The sequence below is a fragment of the Salminus brasiliensis genome, chromosome 21 (genome assembly GCF_030463535.1).
Source record: "Salminus brasiliensis chromosome 21, fSalBra1.hap2, whole genome shotgun sequence".
Lineage (NCBI taxonomy): Eukaryota > Metazoa > Chordata > Actinopteri > Characiformes > Bryconidae > Salminus > Salminus brasiliensis.
In genome coordinates, this window is record NC_132898.1 from 8024914 (window position 1) to 8044107 (window position 19194).

The 19194-nt window shown below is 40.3% G+C and overlaps 1 protein-coding gene across 2 annotated transcripts in view; it reads left to right on the top strand.

Moving 5' to 3' along the window:
• elk4 (ETS transcription factor ELK4) overlaps positions 1–19194 on the top strand; it is a 41137-nt gene that overhangs the window by 7535 nt on the left and 14408 nt on the right. For both annotated transcript variants that reach the window (XM_072665729.1, XM_072665730.1), the window contains exon 2: positions 15709–15923. In XM_072665729.1, the coding sequence (XP_072521830.1) occupies positions 15717–15923 (207 nt within the window). In that variant the 5' untranslated portion in view covers positions 15709–15716. The remainder of the gene's footprint in view (positions 1–15708; positions 15924–19194) is intronic.

Consider the following 19194-nt stretch of genomic DNA (forward strand, 5'->3'; position numbering starts at 1 on the left):
AAAAAAACTACCACGTGACGGTACAGTGGGATGACTGGAAAGAGATATATGAAGATTTTGTCGGAAACGTCGAACAATTGTTTAATGAGCTGGAACGAATCAAAGGTATGGAGAGATTAAAAATGAGACTGAATGATCATTTTGATTCCGACATCAGCTATCCGTTTGTAAAGGTTCACGATCTGGAAATCGATCGTGTGTTTGTGAAAGAGGTTGGGGGTGGAGTCAGAGTTGTGACTCACACCCCAGAACGCAGAGTATAAAGTCAGATCCTTGTACCGGTCATCAAGGAGTCACAAGGTTTTCATTTTTCCCTACACACAGTGACGGGGCCTCATTGGCAATGGCTCAAGAACTCTTAAACTTGTATTCCTACGTTCCTAACACGGAAAACATTTCCTCTGATTTACCCCAGACTGAAACGATGGTAGAAATCGACGGTTGTGTAAGTTCGGCTGTGCTTTCCATCATCCGTGCTGTGACGGGTGATCTGATGGACAAAATCATTGAAAGTGATATGCGTGAAAACTGCAACGGATGCGCCATCGACCATCCCAGCCAATTACAACACACCTGCTTGTTTGAGCCTGAAGATCTGTACCTACACTTTAACGCTAAAAGGCTGTTGAAAAAACTTTTTAGGCCTTGGCTGAAATACACCTTAGCCAGGGCTCTAAAGTTGTGCGGAATCTCGAACGTGCCGACTTTGGAAAAACTCCAAGCTGTTGCTGAAACGGTCGTGTGCGAATTACGAGATGAACGTGACTTCAAGACATCTCTGCAAGAGATCAAGGACAAAACTGTATCTGTTTACAACGATGGAGTGAAAGAAGATATTATCGACTATTGGAATTTTCATTGCTCTCTGGAACCCCTTGAGCCGTCTCTGACATGGGTAACATCGTCTCTTCCGCAAAATCCTTCTCCAAGAAATGCCTGAGGAACCGGGGTGAATCTCTCCTCCGCAAAATGATTGAACTGAGAGTCGATGAAGAAACATGCCTGAGACAGATATCCGCGGGTGACGCTTTATCAAAATTATACAGAAAAATGGAAGTAGTGCGATCTTCATCCTCGAATTGGAACAGTTTAATTTCTGTTGCGGCAAATAGTTCATACCCCTTACACGAATATATGCATCACGTTTTGTCTCATATGTTTGAAATATTGACCGAATATAACTCCGGTCACTTACTATGTATCTTTACCTATGTAACCGACGTGTGTGTTTTGAAAATGTTAAACAAGGAAAATGTTGATGTTGAAAAAACAATTGACTCTTTGTTATCTTTTTTAACGGAACATAATGTAAATATCTTTCATATTGCGAGACTTTTGTAAGAATAAATGTTGATTACACAATCGTTTTTGACCATTATTGCAGAGACACGGCGATATGTCTGAGAGGTTGTTGAAGAATATATATTATAATCCCTCAAATCCAGGGTCTTATGGAGGGATTGAGAGTTTACAAAGAGCCGTTGTTGAAAAACTAGGTAAAAGGGCAAACGACAACGATGTTAAAAATTGGTTAGCGTCTCAGGATGCGTATACTCTTCACAAACCCATTTCTGTGAAATTTAAAAGAAACAGAGTTTTTGTGAAAGATGTTGATGAACAATGGCAAGCCGATTTAGTGGATATGACGAATGTGTCGGATAGTAACGACGGTATGAAATTTATGTTGACGTGTATCGATATTTTATCTAAATATGCTTGGGTACGTGTATTACGAAACAAGACCGGAGCTGAGGTGAGCAAAGCTTTTGATTCCATTCTAAAGGAAGGGCGAGTTCCGAGAAAACTACAAACCGATCAAGGAAAGGAGTTTTTTAACAAAATCTTTCAAGGCTTAATGAAAAAGCACAACATTACTCACTTTGCTACGGGTACAGGACTGAAAGCTTCCGTCTGCGAGCGGTTTAACAAGACGCTCAGGAATAAAATGTGGAAATATTTTACGGCCTTTAATACAAGAAAATACTCTGATGTAGTTCAGGATTTGGTTGACGCCTACAACCACAACTACCACAGCAGTATAAAAATGAAACCCACAGAGGTCAATGAAACAAACTCTTTCAAAGTATTTAAAACCTTGTACGGATTGTTTCCTTCAAGAGCAAAGAAACTACGGTTTAAGTTTAAGGTCGGTGACGTTGTTAGGATTTCACGTTTAAAAAGTCAGTTTGAAAAAGGTTACGAGCAAAACTACACGGATGAATATTTCACAATTTCCGAACAGATACCGAGAGAGCCTCCGGTATACAAACTGCAAGACGCCGATGGTGAAAAGATAGAGGGTACGTTTTATGAACAAGAACTGCAAAAGATTATAGTCGGAAAAGATAAATCATTTAAAATTGAAAAAATATTGGATGAAAAGGTACAAAATGGTAAAAAGATGTGTTTAGTGAAATGGTTGGGGTGGCCCGATAAATTTAACTCTTGGATTCCGTCCAAGGATATTGTTAAAGTTTAAATCGTTGGGGCGATATACGAATGAAAATCATAATCGGTGCACCATGGAAGAGAGTGGGTTCTTTGTGACTCTACCGAGCAACTCATCCATCGACGTTTATCCTAACAATAAGATTTCGAATTACACTACTAAATTTGCTAAACCCATCGAGTTGGTTGGCGATTGGGAGGTGGCACTTACAGAAGTGCAATATCCCCATACATGGTACTCTTTGAGGAATTGGGAAAGTCTATTTTTTGTACGTTATGACAACGGCGTTACCATAGATTATCATACCTGTCAAATGAGCCAGGGGTATTACCGTGACCTGGAAGAATTGGTTAACGAAATGAACAGGGTTTTAAAACTTTTAGGCCTTGAGGTAAGAATTAAATACAACCCCCAGACCAACAAAATCCGTTTGGACACAAAGAAGTCCTATTCCCTAAGTACATACGGAAAACTGGCGCATGTGCTGGGTCTGGAAGAAAAAAAAGAACTCACGCGTGAAAACCCAGAGGCTCCCTATCCTTCCGACATTTACGGGGGATTTTACACAATGTTTGTGTATACAGATATTATTCATTATCAAAGAGTAGGGGATAGTTTTGTACCTTTGTTGAGGTGTGTACATATAAGCGGTAAAAACAACGAAATTGTCACATTAACCTACAACAAGCCACACTACGTACCTGTGAGTAAGAATCTGATAAGCGATATAATCATCGAAGTCAAAACTGACCAAGATCTGCATGTTCCTTTTCTCTACGGGAAATTTGTGGCTAAACTTCACTTTAGACCCGCAAAACATTCTTTTCGTGATTAAACGATGATTCGCCCAAGGTACGCGGACCCTCAGGTCTACGTGGACTACTATCAGCAGCAAGCCGGACATGGTCTACCGGGGTATCACGGAAGTCCGACCATGTATGGGTCGGGGTTAGGCGGAATCTTTAAAGCGCTTTTTAGGATGGCCGTTCCTATTATAAAAAGGGGATTCACTATCGCAAAACCTCATTTAAAATCCGCAGCAAAAGGAATCGTAAGCGATGTGGTGAGTAACATCGTCACAAACAGAACTGAAAAACAGGAGGGATCAGGACTCGCTACGATAGCCTACAAAAACGCTAGGTGGCCTCCTGGAAGGAGGTACGTCATTCCGAATAAAAAACGCAAGATCACGCAAGGTAAAGTCAGAGTAAAAAAGACCAAACGAAGAGGAAACAAGCGTTCTACCTCATCATCATCATCATCCGTCAAACAGAGAAAGGTGAACATTTTTTAAAGCCATGGCTTTCTTGCACAGTCTATCGTCAGAATGCACCAAGTCGGAATTAGATATTTTTACGCTACCGTACACCCAAACGAGCATTGAAAAGTACGTTTACATCGAAATACCGCCGCTTTCAGCCGTAACGGATAACGGACCCTTGGAGTTTTTCGTGGCGGGCAATGGTGAAGACTATCTAGACTTGAACAACACTTTTTTACATCTCCGGTGTAAAATCACAAACACAGACGGCACCGACATAGCTAACGATGCTAAGGTCGGAGTAGTTAACTACCCTATAGCGTCTCTCTTTTCTCAAGTAGACGTTATGTTGGGAGATCGTCTCATAAGTCAGTCGAGTAATACGTACCCCTACAGAGCAATTATGGAATTGATTTTAAATTTTAGCAAAACTGCTTTGGAAACGCAATATTCTGCGGGTCTATTTTACAAAGACACCGCCGGACATATGGACGTGACGGACCCACAAGGCCGTAACAACGGATTCAGAAACAGAGCCCTTTTTAGTTCCGAAAGCAAAACCTTTGACTTGATCGGTCATATTCACTCCGATATATTTTTTCAGGATAAACTGTTACTGAACGGTGTTGATTTAAAAATTAAAATGGTTCGAAGTAAAGATGAATTTTGTCTCATGAAAGAAGGAGTCAGGGATTACAATCTTAAATTACTTTCGGCGTCTCTGTTTGTGAAAAAAGTAACGGTGTCTCCGGCTGTAAAGTTGGGACACGCGCAGGCGTTACTCAACTCCACAGCCAAATACCCGATCGAAAGAGTAAGCATGAAGACCTTCAGTCTACCGGCAGGGAGCCGTATATGCACCCAAGAGAATCTATTCCTGGGGCCTCTCCCTAAAACCGTCATTTTCGGAATGGTTGACAACGATGCTTTCAGCGGAGTGACGGATAAGAACCCCTTCCATTTTAAACATTACGATACAGAATTTGTTGCTCTTTACGTTGACGGAACACAGTATCCGGCAAAACCATTTCAGCCTAATTTTGAATCAGGAAACGTCGTTCGTGAATTTCATTCGTTAATTTTAGCGTCCGGAAAACATCTTAAGGATCAAGGGTTGTCGATAAACAGACAAGATTATGCGCAAGGCTACACCCTGATCGCGTTCAATCTGAGTCCCGATGATGACTGCGGACAACATCTATCGTTAATAAAGTCTGGAAATATGAGACTGGAGCTAAGATTTCGAAACCCTCTTCCGAGAACCGTTAACCTAATCGTTTACGCTAGTTTTGATTCGATTCTGGAAATCAATAATCGGCGAAACATTCTCATCGATTATCAGTAAACATGGATACCGGAGAACTTTTGGGTGTGATGAGAAGTTGCCCCGCTGTAAAAAAGATATTCAGAGGCGTCTTTGCCTGCGATGAACTACCCGAGAACACCGTGACACAATTTCCTGCGCTTTTCATCGTAAACACTCACCCGAGTTACATGCCAGGGGAACACTGGTTGGCTTTAAGCCTAAATGACGAAGCCTCCGGAGAATTTTTTGACTCGTACGGAAACCCACCGACTTATGAACTCTTTCCTAAATCTATTTATTCATTTTTAAAAAAGAACTGCTTTAAAATAAGTCACAACTCAAAGCAAGTTCAGAGGTTTGAATCGGTTTGTTGCGGACAACACTGTATATTCTTTTTATGTCACAGAGCTAAAGGATATTCATTTAATCATATTATGTCTATGTATACCGGTGATTTGAAAAGAAACGATAATGCGGTTGTATCTTTCGTCAAACAAATGTATCCTAGAGTAAATAAAACTTGCCTCATGAAATGTGTTCAATGCGTTGACTGCGGTGAAAAATTTAGAATGTAATGCATAGTGAAATAACGCAGGAAACGAGAAAAAAATGTATGCACCGTTTATTCAAATAAAGAACAACTTACAAGATTATACAACTTTACATCGTCTCATCATTTATTTATATCAACACGACAATACACGTCATTAAAAATTTATCCAGCTTGACGAAGTAAAACTGGGGGATTTTAAAACAGGTTCAAGGGTACCGTGACTAGATGAGTCAGAATCGCTTCTTTTATGATCCGAGCTGTTTGAAACTACCCGAGAATACAATGACTTGGTTTTCTTCACATCGGATATTTTACGCCGAACCCCAGCGTTAGAAATGGTTGATAAGGGAATGTTTAAGTCGGCTACGGTTTGTAGCATTTCGGACCATCCTAGGGGTCTCCGGTCATCGGATACTTTTAGAGGCGCAGTTAGATTTTTAACCAAGTCCAACATGTGCGATCCTTTGATCGCTTTACCTTTGAAAATAAACTCTCCTTTGTCGTTCCATGAAGCAACGCCGCTAGACTTTGAGATTTTCTCCATGATGTAGGAAGCATTTTTTCTGGTTCTGGACGGTACATTATCAATGACCTCTTTGACAATTTCATCTTCGGTCAAACTACCGTCCTCTTCCGAACCGGTAACTGTTTTATTTTGAGATTCAAGGGGAAGCGAAAGCGTTAGTTGAGCGGTTTCTTCATCCCCTCTTTTGACTAGGTTTAGAAATCTTTGCAAGGTAACGGCGTAAAGTTTTGCCTTTTCATAAGGATTCAAGTCGGTCCTAGTCAGAATATGACGCATCTCTTCATCTATACCGTTTTCTACAGTCTTTCTAACATTTTCTTGACCGCTCAAGTTTTTAAGTTTTTCGAGTTGGTGGTGAGGTACCAAATACATTTTTTCGGCAGTTTCCATGTTATTTCTGACGCGATGCTATTAAACTACTTATGAAGGGTACAGCAACGCTTAACAAAGGTAAAAGAAACCCCCCGGTTTGTTTAATAGACTTTCTTTTAGCTTCCACAGACTTTCGTTTATCTGCAAAAAGTTTAATCGATTTTTTCCGTTTTTTCAGTTGCTGATACTGATGAGTCGTTAAAGGAATGCGTCCTCTCAGTAGATTTAGAGCTATTTCGCAGATGGCGAGTATGAGATCCTCAGGGGCGTTACATAATATAAGCTTCCTTTCTCGAGGAGTAGCTTGATATAGAGCCCTTAACACGTGTAAATTTCTCTTGAGTCGGGCAGATGTCATTTCAGTTTTTGTTTTGGTTTTTTCGGTACATACACTACCGGATTCTCCCAGGAAAACAGTCCTGACCTGAGACGAAGTTCTTCTGGCGTTGATGCTTTCAAGTCTACAAATAAATATCCGTAAGGCCTAGAGGTAGCGTCCTGGAAACTTTCTAAAAAGTACTTGCTGTTACCCGGATACATTTGACGTGCCAGCACGCTAATCTGTAACTTGTCCCTAGGATTTTTAAAAAGAACCATGTAGTTGGTGTTTAAGTTGATGGTTCTGCTGCTTCTCCCTTGAAAAAACAGATTTTGAACCAGATAGATAACGCTCAGATTTCTATGATGAGTATATTTTGTAAAGGCTTTTTCTACTTCCTCATTCTTGCTAGCCGTTTCCATTAAATCGTCAATCACCAATAAATTAGTTTTGTGGGGAGGAAATAGTTCATCATCACACAAAGAGTCGGGTATACCTTCAACAAATCGAACGTTTATATTTTTCATCAGATCATCGTACATAGGCTGCCAACAGGTATAACACCAAACAATCTGATCTGGAATTTTTGACATGACATTCTTACAATTTTCAAGCAACATTTTGATAAAAAAAGATTTCCCGCTATTGCTGGGACCACAAACGATGCAAGAAAAAGGGAGCTGAAGCCTAGCATCAAACCATTTTTTACCGTCCATTATTTTTTTTATTTGTTGACAAATGAAAACTCGATTAATACCCGTAAGGTAAGGTTGTAAAGTCCGGGAATAGAACGCGTTTATCGTACACGACTCTGAACCTTTTCATCTGAGCTTTGTTTTTCAAGTGAAAGCCTCTTTTATCTCTGACAATTTGATTGTGGGAGGTCATTATTTCATCGTTATGATAGGGGGTTTTCACACTTTTGTCAACCAGTTCTGTCAAGGATTCCAAATTTACAACTTTAGTATTAGCATAGTTTAAAGTAATGCCTTTGACTTTCATCGTAGTCTTACCCTTGAAAGTTCTGTAACCGTAGGTTTTTGGTCCGCCACTTACAAATTCTACAATATGATCACCCGGGTCCAGTTCACTTGTGAGACAACCCAAGTAATCACCCAGAGGCGGCATCCAGTCACCCGGTTTACTTTTGAAGATGACGCTGTCGGTATCTGTGTACAAACACCTCTGTTGCAGACGATCAACAACGCTGTACAGTTCGAGTCTAGCATAGGCCGTAGTGAAAATACCGATAAAGACATTAGCTTTACCCGGTTTAAGAAACATATCGTCCGCGTACCTCCACTGCACCATAGCTACCTCATCGTTTAAAAATGAGAAATGACTCACGTCGTACATATCTGAGAACATGTATTGTAAAAACTCACTAGGGTCTTTGATTAGGGAAGTGTTTGACCTGTCGGGTCTCTGACACATCTTACCCCACAAAGAATTTAAAGCCAGTTTAGCCACAGATCTCTTGGCCGGATTTACGGCGATGCGAGATTCGTCTAGCTTGACCCCTTCGTTCTCCAGATACTTTTCAACGTATTCCCTTTTACCAAACTCATCAACTGCCCAGGAGGGATAACCTGAGCTCTCCTGTTTCGTCTTAAGAAACATTTTGATGTAGTCTGCAAACAACTCATTTGTCTGATTGGGGAAATGCCAGATTTCAAACACCTTCATTACTCTGTACCCCTTCTCGAGGGCTTTCATCACCTCCACGCTACACCAGGTACCCGTCAGAGCCCTCTCCTCCTCCCCGTGGTTGCAACTTTTCAGTTGCAGGTCTGCGCATGTTCGACATAAAGGAAACACAAGCTTGTTTTTCACCCGATAGGGAAGGACGGGAGCCCATAACCCCCTAGGAGGCAGAATTTTTATTCTGACGAGACCAAAGTAATTTTCCAAAGGTTTAAAATTGCGAAAGATGATGGTGGGGTGTCCCACCGGATAGCTCTTTGTCTTGTTCACGTACGGGTAGAGAGATGTGAAATCATAGTAATCTATTCTCTCACCTGGTTGAGCTACGTAGTGAAGGTGTAAAGCGTTTGTCCGACCGCCGAACAAAGCGTCTCGCGGTTTCAAACGTTCTGGAAAGTCAAAGCGATCAAGAAACCGTTTCACATCCTGATTTGATCTTTTCATCTCGTTCCACACATGTTCCCACATCGTTGTTACATGCAAGTTGTGGGTGCTTCGTAATACCTGAATTTTTTCCAAACTCTGTTGGCGAATGTCACCAAAGGAATGTGATTCCTTACTCAGAGGATGGATCATGTTTGAAGGATAGCATTTATCACATCCGTGATAAAAACATCCTAAAAACTCGAAAGCTTTTCTGACGCTACAGTCTTCAAAGTATCCGTCTACATAGTAGTTTCCGAACTTGACTTCGCCTTCATTAAGGGCGTGTCGAATGGGAATCTTGTCTCTTTCAGAGATGTACTCTAACCATTGAATGGCGGGTGTGGAAAACGATTTCTGTCTGTTGATGTAATTATCTAAAGGCGGGATAGCTAGTGTGTTTTCAGGAAGAAAGTTGGTTCTGAAAATTTTCAAACAAACGCTCGCGATGGTAATACACTTGAAGGGGTCTACCCCTGTGCTGTTTAGTATTTCACTCCTGAATGCCAGACACCCCATCCTCAGAATACGAACGTCATTTTCACAGTATTCAGCCATCTCTTTCCTAAAGTCAAACACCTTTCCTGCGAGTGTGCTGTACCAATCAAAAAATTCATCTCTCTCTTTGCTCATCATGGTGTCTACACCATAGAACTTTGGTTGAGGATAAGGCCCTACGTAGTTTTGATTTTCAAGGGTATTCCAGAAATGTGGAAAATAACCTTTCTTTTCCGACGTGAACCCCATAGCCTTTGGAATTGCACTGAGTCTCATAGGAAGAAAAGAAAGGCTGTCGATGTATCTCTGATTACATTTTTCATCTTCAAAACACAAGATTTTACCGCCTTGTGCTATGATTCTAGGAGTGATTCCTTCCTTTACCAAATGGTTCAACAAAATGTAGGAATCATACCCCCGGGCATTGTGCGCTATGAAAGTATAGCCTTTGTATTTCTTCCTGCGAAACCGGTTAAAAAATGCCGCTACACATTCAACGCCTTCCGCAGACCACACATTACCTTTAAAATCCATGCAACATACATAATTTGCCAAATGAAAACCTGTCTTCTGATTTGTCTCAAAATCATAAAAGATGTACTTTTCATCTGCCCGCTCTATTTTTAATGGTTCCATAACGCATTCGTGCTCAATTTCAGAATTAACTTTGACGCCGCAGTGTTTACAGAGACTTTTTTTATGACAACGATGCTTTTTGGATCCTTTAATTCTATCTTGCATAGTGTTACACTCAGGACAGTAGTACCTTAAATTACACGGTGGGCAACTTCTACCTTCTTTAGATTTATGTTTTGCGTAGCAATATGCCGATCTACAAATCCTTAGGCAATCTTTACATTGCACAGATTCTTTAGGATGACCGGGGCATTCACTGTCAAGACAAACGTTGCAATGGAAATCACAATTATGATGATTCATATTGTTAAATCCTGCGTAGCAGTAAGGGCATACGTAGGACGTGCCTAATAGAGCTTTGAGGTTTTTCACACCGTAATAATGATTTTCGTGTAGGAACAAGAACAAGGTTTTGTCATGCGGCATCTTGCTATTTTGAAAATAAGAGTACCCGTTTTTGTTTCCGTCACAGGACATCACTACAATTTTACAGTTCAGCAGCTGTTCAAAATGCGCTACGTCAGCCAGACTGACTGCATCATTTACAGATAATCCCGCATTGTGTTGCAATTGTGTCGCGAGTTGTTTGATTTCAAAATCATTTTTGTCAGGGTTCAATAATCGGGAAACGCATAAGGCAAAACACAGGTTATCTTTGTTTTGAAAAACATACAAGTGTTTCATCTTTTTCTGAACAATGTCCGAGTTGAACAAGTGTGATAGCTTAATACGTCCTCCACCACGGGGTGCGTGTACGATTCGAATCACCAGTTGCAAAGTTTCGTCGGAAAGTATTTCAAATTTACTCTGAACAGCGTTTTCAATCATCTTTAGAATTGATTCTAAATCTACAACCCCGTTTCTTACCTGAACAGGGGATGAAACATTCAGAGTATTACCTTGAATTTCAACGTGAACAACGTCACGTGGGCCCACTACCTCATTAGCGACAGTGAGCATTTGATTTATGAGTTCTAGTACATAATTGTAAAACTCTGCAAAACTGTCAACATTTCCTAATGATGCAAAGTTTACCCGCCTTCTAATTTCTGTGGTATGGAATCTTTTAAGACGATTGATTACAATATTCGGATCTATGCCATATCCCATTTGATCATCGTCACTGTCGGACGAAAGGTTAATAGAATCTTCCAAAGGGAAATTATTTGGGTTATGTGTTGGGTTACTTGTTTCATTATTGTGAACAGAACTGTTTGACGAAATGTGTGATGCCTGACTTAAATTTTCCAGATTATCGTTTAATCTCGATAGACTTTCAATCAGATCAGAGAAAAAATCTTGAGGAGTTGGGTCATACGCTTCGCTATTGTCGGGAGATGATACAGAATCTATATGAGAATTGTGATCGCAGGGTTGCGACAAAGATTCATTGAGTCGATTCACCGCTTCTAACAGGAAAGGGTTTATTGCGGTAATCGGATCTTGTTCGTTCAGCACATTTTGCAATCTTGACAGACTTTGGTTTAGTTCATTAAAGACGTGTTGAACGTCTGATGGGTTTTCTGAGTTAATGACTGAGTGTGACAACTGTGTATTTGGGTTATGTTCCTGAGAGAAAGATACACTTTGATTAAGATTATTCACAGCTTCTAAGAGGAAAGGGTTCAGAGCCGCACACGTATCGTGTTCATTTAGAGTATTTTGCAATCTTGACAGACATTGGTTTAGTTCGGTCAAAAAATCCTGAGGTGTTTCATTCGCTACATTAATTTCGGGAGATGATACAGAATCTATATCGGGATTGTGTTCACAGGGTTGAGCCAATCTTTGGTTAAGCTCATTTATAGCATCTGTTAAAAATGGGGTGATGTTAGGCTTCTTAGCATCAATGTTTAGAGGATCACTGTTGGGGCGTTTCTGAGACATGACTAAACAGAATATTACAATGAGTAATAAGAAGATTCACTCTGGTTTTAAATGTGGAAAAAGCGGATGCAATATCGCTACTTGACCCGTGCGTAGTCATAAACTCCAGTCGTCGATGAGATATTTCCACCGCTCTTGACAGATATCGGAAGTCGTAGAGATGATCCAATGTTTCGTCCCGATATATATCGACGCCAGAATCTGAAACAATCAAATAAAATAAATAAAAATTAATAATAATTAAAATAAATAAATGTATATATATATACATTCTATAAATTACTCAAAATCTACACACCGAATGGATGGGTGTCAGAGAAGCGGTCTGCTGATCCTTCATCTATTTGAGGTCCTATTAAAGGTATTAAATATGTAATTAAGTAAAGAAATATAAATAATTTTCGGACAAAATAAATGTGTTTAACATCACTTACTTGGAGAAGTTGGTTGATAGAGATGATCGGATTGGTTGTCGAAATCTGAAAGCGAGGGATCTTATAAATAAGTATAACTTGTATTTAAATAATGTATTTACTTTAAATGAAATATAATTAACTGACCGGATGGTGTGTTAGATCTCTGATCGCTATTTTCCTCTAGAAAATCACTCTCTTCAGATTTGTAACCTAAACAAATAATACAATAAGTAAATGCATTCATTCTAAAAACTGAATGAAAACTGGATGAAAAAAACATTGTTGTATTCAATTGACTTACTTGGTGGATTGTATTGTTGAACAAATATAACGTCGTCAGATTGTTCATACGAATCCTGATCTATGAATAAAATATATAATTTTATGTCACAAGGTTATATCGCACAGAATACTAATCATCATCATTTTAGCTAAAAAGTTACTTACTTGATGCGTTTGACAATGTTCTTCCGGAAGCTGATCAAATAAAAAAAAAAAAAACTATTACAAATTCTGCGTATCTTAATTTGTGTTTAAAATTACTTCATAATTCTCATTTGTAGATCACCAGGAAGCATGCAATACATATAACTTTAAAATATTACTTACATTACTTGTGATCAAAAGTGTATTAAACCTTAAGAAGATAGATAAAAACATGCATTGACTTCATTTCTAACGTTATACTTTACCTATTTTCTAATAAATGCATCGTATGTAGTAAAAGACAAAGTTTTCTTACCTTGAGAGTATTCCATTTTGCTGAGGATTTCTCCAAAAAGAGAGACGCTTTCAAAATGAACTTCCAATTCGACCAAGCTGTTGCTTAAATGCAGTTTTGAAACAAAGGGGTTTGGGATAGTGGTCGTAAAAGGTAATACCCCCCAATTTCCTAAGGGGCCATCAGGCAAGGAATCGGTGCCGCATAGTTTTGTCTTCAAGAGTTTTAAGGAATGAAATATGCAATGGTCGATTTTATATGTATATATGTGACAGTGTAAAGAATTATTACAAAAATAAATTCCAAAAAGAAATGATAAAAAAAAAATAATAATAAAATAAAAAAAAAGATTCTGAAGTCACTCTTGTTTTCTATGTTTTTACACTACTGAATGCGCCGTCAATTTTTGCAAAATATTCGAGAATCATCTTTTGAAAATCTTTCCATGTAAAGACAATCTGAAAGTCTTTTTCATCAGATTCTTCCTCAAACGCGCAACATCTGATCATGTAAATTATGGTGAGACATACTTCAAACTTTTCTTCACTCCTTTTCGGACAGAGACTGAATGTTCGCAGCGACTTGCAAGGTTTCCATGTTAGATTAAAAATCTCGTCGTATTCTTCTTTGCAATCCGAATATCTAAATTTAATATAAGTATACATACAACCAAAATGTCTTTTGAAAGTATGCCATTCATCGCGTTGCAAGGAAAAAAGTTCAGAGGCATCCGCAAAACTTGATGTCGGCCCGCTGTACAACACAACTCTGTCATTTTCTTGATCAAAATAGAACCCGAAATAATAGCCGTTAGACAAACGCCACGCATAAATCGTGTCTGTGTCTTTCAAGCGCAATCGTCTTTTAGCCAGAGTCAGTTTCATCTTTTTGGGAGTATCGGACGCCATGATTATTACGGCTATCTTCTAACCCTAACCGCCGCACAAACACTGACCCTTTAAATCCTTCGGCCTACAGGGCCTGTTGAATGAATGGGTGGAGACTTATGACGTTGCATACTCTGATTTGCTCGATCGTATGTATCTCGGTCACCTGATTGGGCGCCTTTTTTAAATGATGTTACCGAATCATTGCGTGTAATACGTAATTGACTCGTAAATAAAAGTCTATAGATCTCTGATCAACTCTCTCTCCGTCTCTCTCACGTGGCACAGGATGGGTTTGGCAATGGGTAACAGATGTCCGAAGGGATATCTATATTTTGCTGAATCAGGGTCTAGGTTCGTTCGGACCTTTTGACCCCGGCTAGGCTTCCCTTGTTTACACACACACACACACACACACACACACACACACATACACAAACACATACACATGGGCATGGGCACAGGTGTGGGGTGGGGTGGGGTGCTTGAGTAACAGATGAGTTACTCATAACTCAGATAAGTTCAGATAATGAATCAGGGTCTAGGTTCGTTCGGACCTTTTGACACCGGCTAGGCTTCCCTTGTTTACACACAAACACATACACATGGGCACAGGTGTGGGGTGGGGTGGAGTGGGGTGTTTGAGTAACAGATGAGTTACTCATAAGTCAGATAAGTTCAGATAATGAATCAGGGTCTAGGTTCGTTCAGACCTTTTGACCCCGGCTAGGCATTGGTATGTGAGAATAGATAACAGACCTGTCAAAAAAGTTTGATGAAAAGTGCCCAGCTATCCCATTGGACGGCAACACAATAGGCGGGACTTCCGGAAGGAGGGATATCCAGAAGGCGGGACTTCCGGTGATAATGCACGCTTCTGATTGGTCGAGGGAGGGACATGCAGGGGGCGTGGCTTAATGACGTGGCATGATCTGATTGGTCGAAACGACCTGTCAAAACTAGTTTGATGAAAAGTGCCTCCTATATCTCTCTCTACCAACTTGCGGGGCTCTGTTATTTATAGAAACGCACAGATCGACCAACGACCCACGGTATCGACCAATAGTCAGCATTAAGAGCCTCTGGGGTAAAAAATAAACGCTACTTGGGACATCCCTAGTTGTCCATGTAAAGTACAAAAAATAAAACAGGACTTGTTGGACCACAAATTCTTCTACCATATTTACAATGTCCAGTTGCAGCGGCTGTATCTCCATTGTTGATGCTTCCGATGGTGGACAGGGGTTAGAATGGGTACTCTGGTCTGGTAGTGTTTGTTGGTATACTGTCTGTATCCTGTACTAATGTAACACGTCAACATTGGCTTATAGCCATAGACTCTACAAGACCTATGAAGGTGCCATCTGTGTTATCAGACATCAAGACGTTCCAGCAGATCCTTTGAAAGTCCTGTAAGTTGCGGGGTGGGGCTGCCACAGGTTGGACCTGTTCCAGCACATTCCACAAGTAAACAGCACACACGTACCTGAATGTCCTCGTTGGACCACACAACTTTCTTCCAACACCCCAAGGTCCAGTTTCAACTCATTAGAGATGAGTGTGTCCATTGTATGTGATTTGATGGTTGACAGGGGTGAGCATGGGCACATCGTCATGCCTGCCCTTTTCTCAAACATCCACGAAGGTGTTGAATGCAAGAACTAACTGCTCAGTTACGAGGTAATCAACCTTATAGTGATCATGTTTTGGCTCCTTGTGTAATGCAGTGTTTTTCTTTTGGGTCTTCTAGAGGAGAGCATGGACAGCTCAGTGACCCTGTGGCAGTTCCTGCTGCAACTCCTCTTGGACCCCAGCAACGACCAGCTCATCTGCTGGACCAATGAGGATGGGGAGTTCAAGCTGCTGCAGGCGGAGGAGGTGGCCAAGCTGTGGGGCGCTCGCAAAAACAAACCCAGCATGAACTATGACAAACTGAGCCGGGCCCTGCGCTACTACTATGACAAGGTTGGCCTTTTGTTATGGGTCTATATCCTGTACTAGCACTACACGCTGATGCTAGGTTCTAGCCATAGCAGTGTTGATGAAAGTTATAGTTTTATTAGCATGAATATTTGTTAATAGCACAAATAACACACATGGGCACTTTATTAGGAAGGCATTTCATCTACTCATTCATGCAGTTATTTAATCAACTAATCATGTGGCAGCAGTGGAATGCGAAAAGTCATGCGGATATGGACCAGCGGCTTCAGATAGTGTTCACATCAACCATCAAAATGGGGGAAAATGTGATCTTTGGGGGGGGGGGGGGGGGGGGGAGAAAGAGAGAAAGACAGTAGCTCAGATAACCACTCTGAATTATGGTGGGCAGAAAAGCTACAACAGCAGAAGACCTAATAAAGCGCTTAGTGAGGTATAAGCAAGAGTCTGATAGTCACTTAACTTTAAAAAATAATAATAAAATAAAAACTAAAAAAGATTAGCACCGTAGGCCTAGATCTTTTTATTTGGCAATGGTGTGTACCTGTTTTTTGGCAGTTTTCCAACTCTGTTTTATGTAGCCGTACCGTGAAGTTAAATGGTTTTTTGTTTTATTTTGTTTTGTGTTTCTTCTTTACATTTGAGAGCAGCTTAACAGCTACAGTACAGTAAGAACACTCTTCACGGGTTATTTTTCAGTCAGAGGGGCCATACTGAGTGTAGGTTATTTCTGATGAGATTCTGAGAAGTTGATCTACATGCATTAGTCCAAAAAAAAAATAATTAAACACTGTAAGTAAGATGATACTGATTGATGGTTATGGGAAAAAATAGTGAAATGTTAAACCGGGAACTCTTTCTCCACATATATATACAAATACAGTAATTCTCTTCACATTTCACCTGAAGCCAGTGATCCAACATGTTATGATATTAATAATGCACTCCATGTATCAAAGACTGGAGTAAAATAAATGCTATTGGGCAGATATAATAAGATATGTCATGGAGAAGGAGAGCAGTGCATATCAAGTCTCACCCCAGATAGCGAGCATATATCAGTCCACTTGCTTGATAAGGTCGGCACCCCGCTGACCATTTGCCACTGCTGGTCCACCATGGGACATGTGTACAGAATCTAACTGGTTTTTAATCTTCACAAACCGATATTAAATTCACAGAGACTTTCATTTTAGAAAGTATAACAAAAGGAAGAACTGAGGGGAAAACTGCATTAAAAAGTAAATTGGACTGTTGATGGAAAAGTGGCATTTTGTCTAATACTCTGCTTAACTACTGGTGGGTGGCCCTGAAAACGCTAAGCAAAACGCCAGTGGACCGCCAGCTTTGCTGTTAGCGGACCAACAGTGGCTTACACAACTCGACACTCGTTATCAATCACTATGGATTACATGGGCGACTGCTGAAAACATTAATGCACTGTGTGTGTGTGTTTAGTGTACATCCCCCATGCTCTGGTGAAAGTCTGAGCATCATTAAGTAGCTACTGGCACCGCTGTTTGTGGTTTGCAGTGGTAAGTAGATGGTGTTTGAGAGAGTGCTGTGTTGGAGGAGACAGTTTTTGTCCTCTGTCATTTTGCTAAGGTAATTAAATGTATTCTTTAGATGTGAGAAGGGGTAATTGCCCCCTCTAGTAAACAACTTAATTATAGGGATAATTAAGAGACAGCTGTTGGTCTACTTCAGTAATCAGGTGCAATTTGGATCAGTTCTGCTCTGTTCAAGTTTGACTTTGTCTCTTATCTTTTGGAGTTTGCAATTTGGAGGAACGTCTTGCTTGAACAATGAACTTCTGAGAGGGAGATTAGAATGAGTTCAGCAGTCCACACCACACCGTAGAACATCTCGAATGCTGAAGGCATAAAAAACAAGGGTTTCGATTTGAAACCTGGGAATTAAAGCAGCATTATGTGAAGATTGTGTTTCTAAAGGATGTGCATTACATGCATTTCTGGACAAGCCGAGAGTTACAGAACTGGTAACATAAGTGCGTACACATGCTTTTTTCAGGGTTATCTGAGGAATCTAAGACACACTGACGAGAACCAAACTGTGGTGGCTGGGCGAGAGGGTCAGAGCACATCTAAAACATGGTTTTGTTTTCCTGTATGCAGTGGTCAGTACCTACCAAAAGTGATCCAAGGAAGGACAACCACTGAACTGGGTGACAGGGTCATGGACGAAGTTCTACATCACAATATTTAGGACCGCAGTGACCAAGTTAGATTATATAACACGTGCGCAGTTTAAGAGTTATCCAATGAAAACGGCAGTAGCGTAGTGTTGTACTCGGCCATGCCAAATTATTTCCCACTCTACTAAAAGTGCCCAAACTATATCATTATTATTGTTATTATTTATTATTTTATGGAAAAAGTGTCCCTTGAACCTAACTGACCAATCAAGTTAGATTATATAACACATACACAGTTTAAGAGTGATCCAATGAACAATGGCAGTAGCGTAGTGTTGTACTCGGCCATGCCAAATTACTTTCCACTCTACTAAAAGTGGCAAAACTCATTCCTGACCAGCTCAGAACCTACTGTCATTAACAACTGGCCTGTGAAACATAAACAAGATTACTTTCACTCCCAGAGTTGTGTGTAAAACACGACCCTCAATACTACAAAGGTTTTTTAGGTTAAGGTGACTGTTCTTATAGTATGTGATTCATGGCTTGCCCCAAATGCAGCCGATCAGCAAAGACATGTCTGATATCTGACGTGATTTTTTTTTAGTTTACAATTTCTAGACTAGACAAATGCTAGACCAAAAAAAAAAAAAAACAAGACTTGGACTGTCCCCAGTCTTGTTCAGGTTTATTTTTTTTTTTTTTTCGGGTACTACTACCACCACCACTCTTGACTCCGCTAAACCTTTCTTAAGGGCCCTGGCAGTCATGTAGGAGCTTTGATTCTGCTTTTGTATGGGCATATCAGCAGTTGTGGGAGTTTTTGTTGTAGTTCAGATCTCGGCTTGACTTCCACATTTCCCCTGAACGGTCAGTTCTTAATAATAATAGTTCACACTATTGAAACCATGAGCTGAAAATGTGTGGATGTTTCTTATAGCCTTCCCCTGCCTTGTTGGAATCCATTACTAGTTATGTTATTAGTTACCAGATCTTTAGACATTCAAGTGCAGACGGTTAACTAGTAAAACCAACTTCACTCAGCTGACTGTTCCTAAATCCTAACGGTCACATGCCTCAAGCTACTTGCTAATCAAGCGCTATGAAATCAGGGCCTTTGCAATGCTTTTGGTGTCCAAA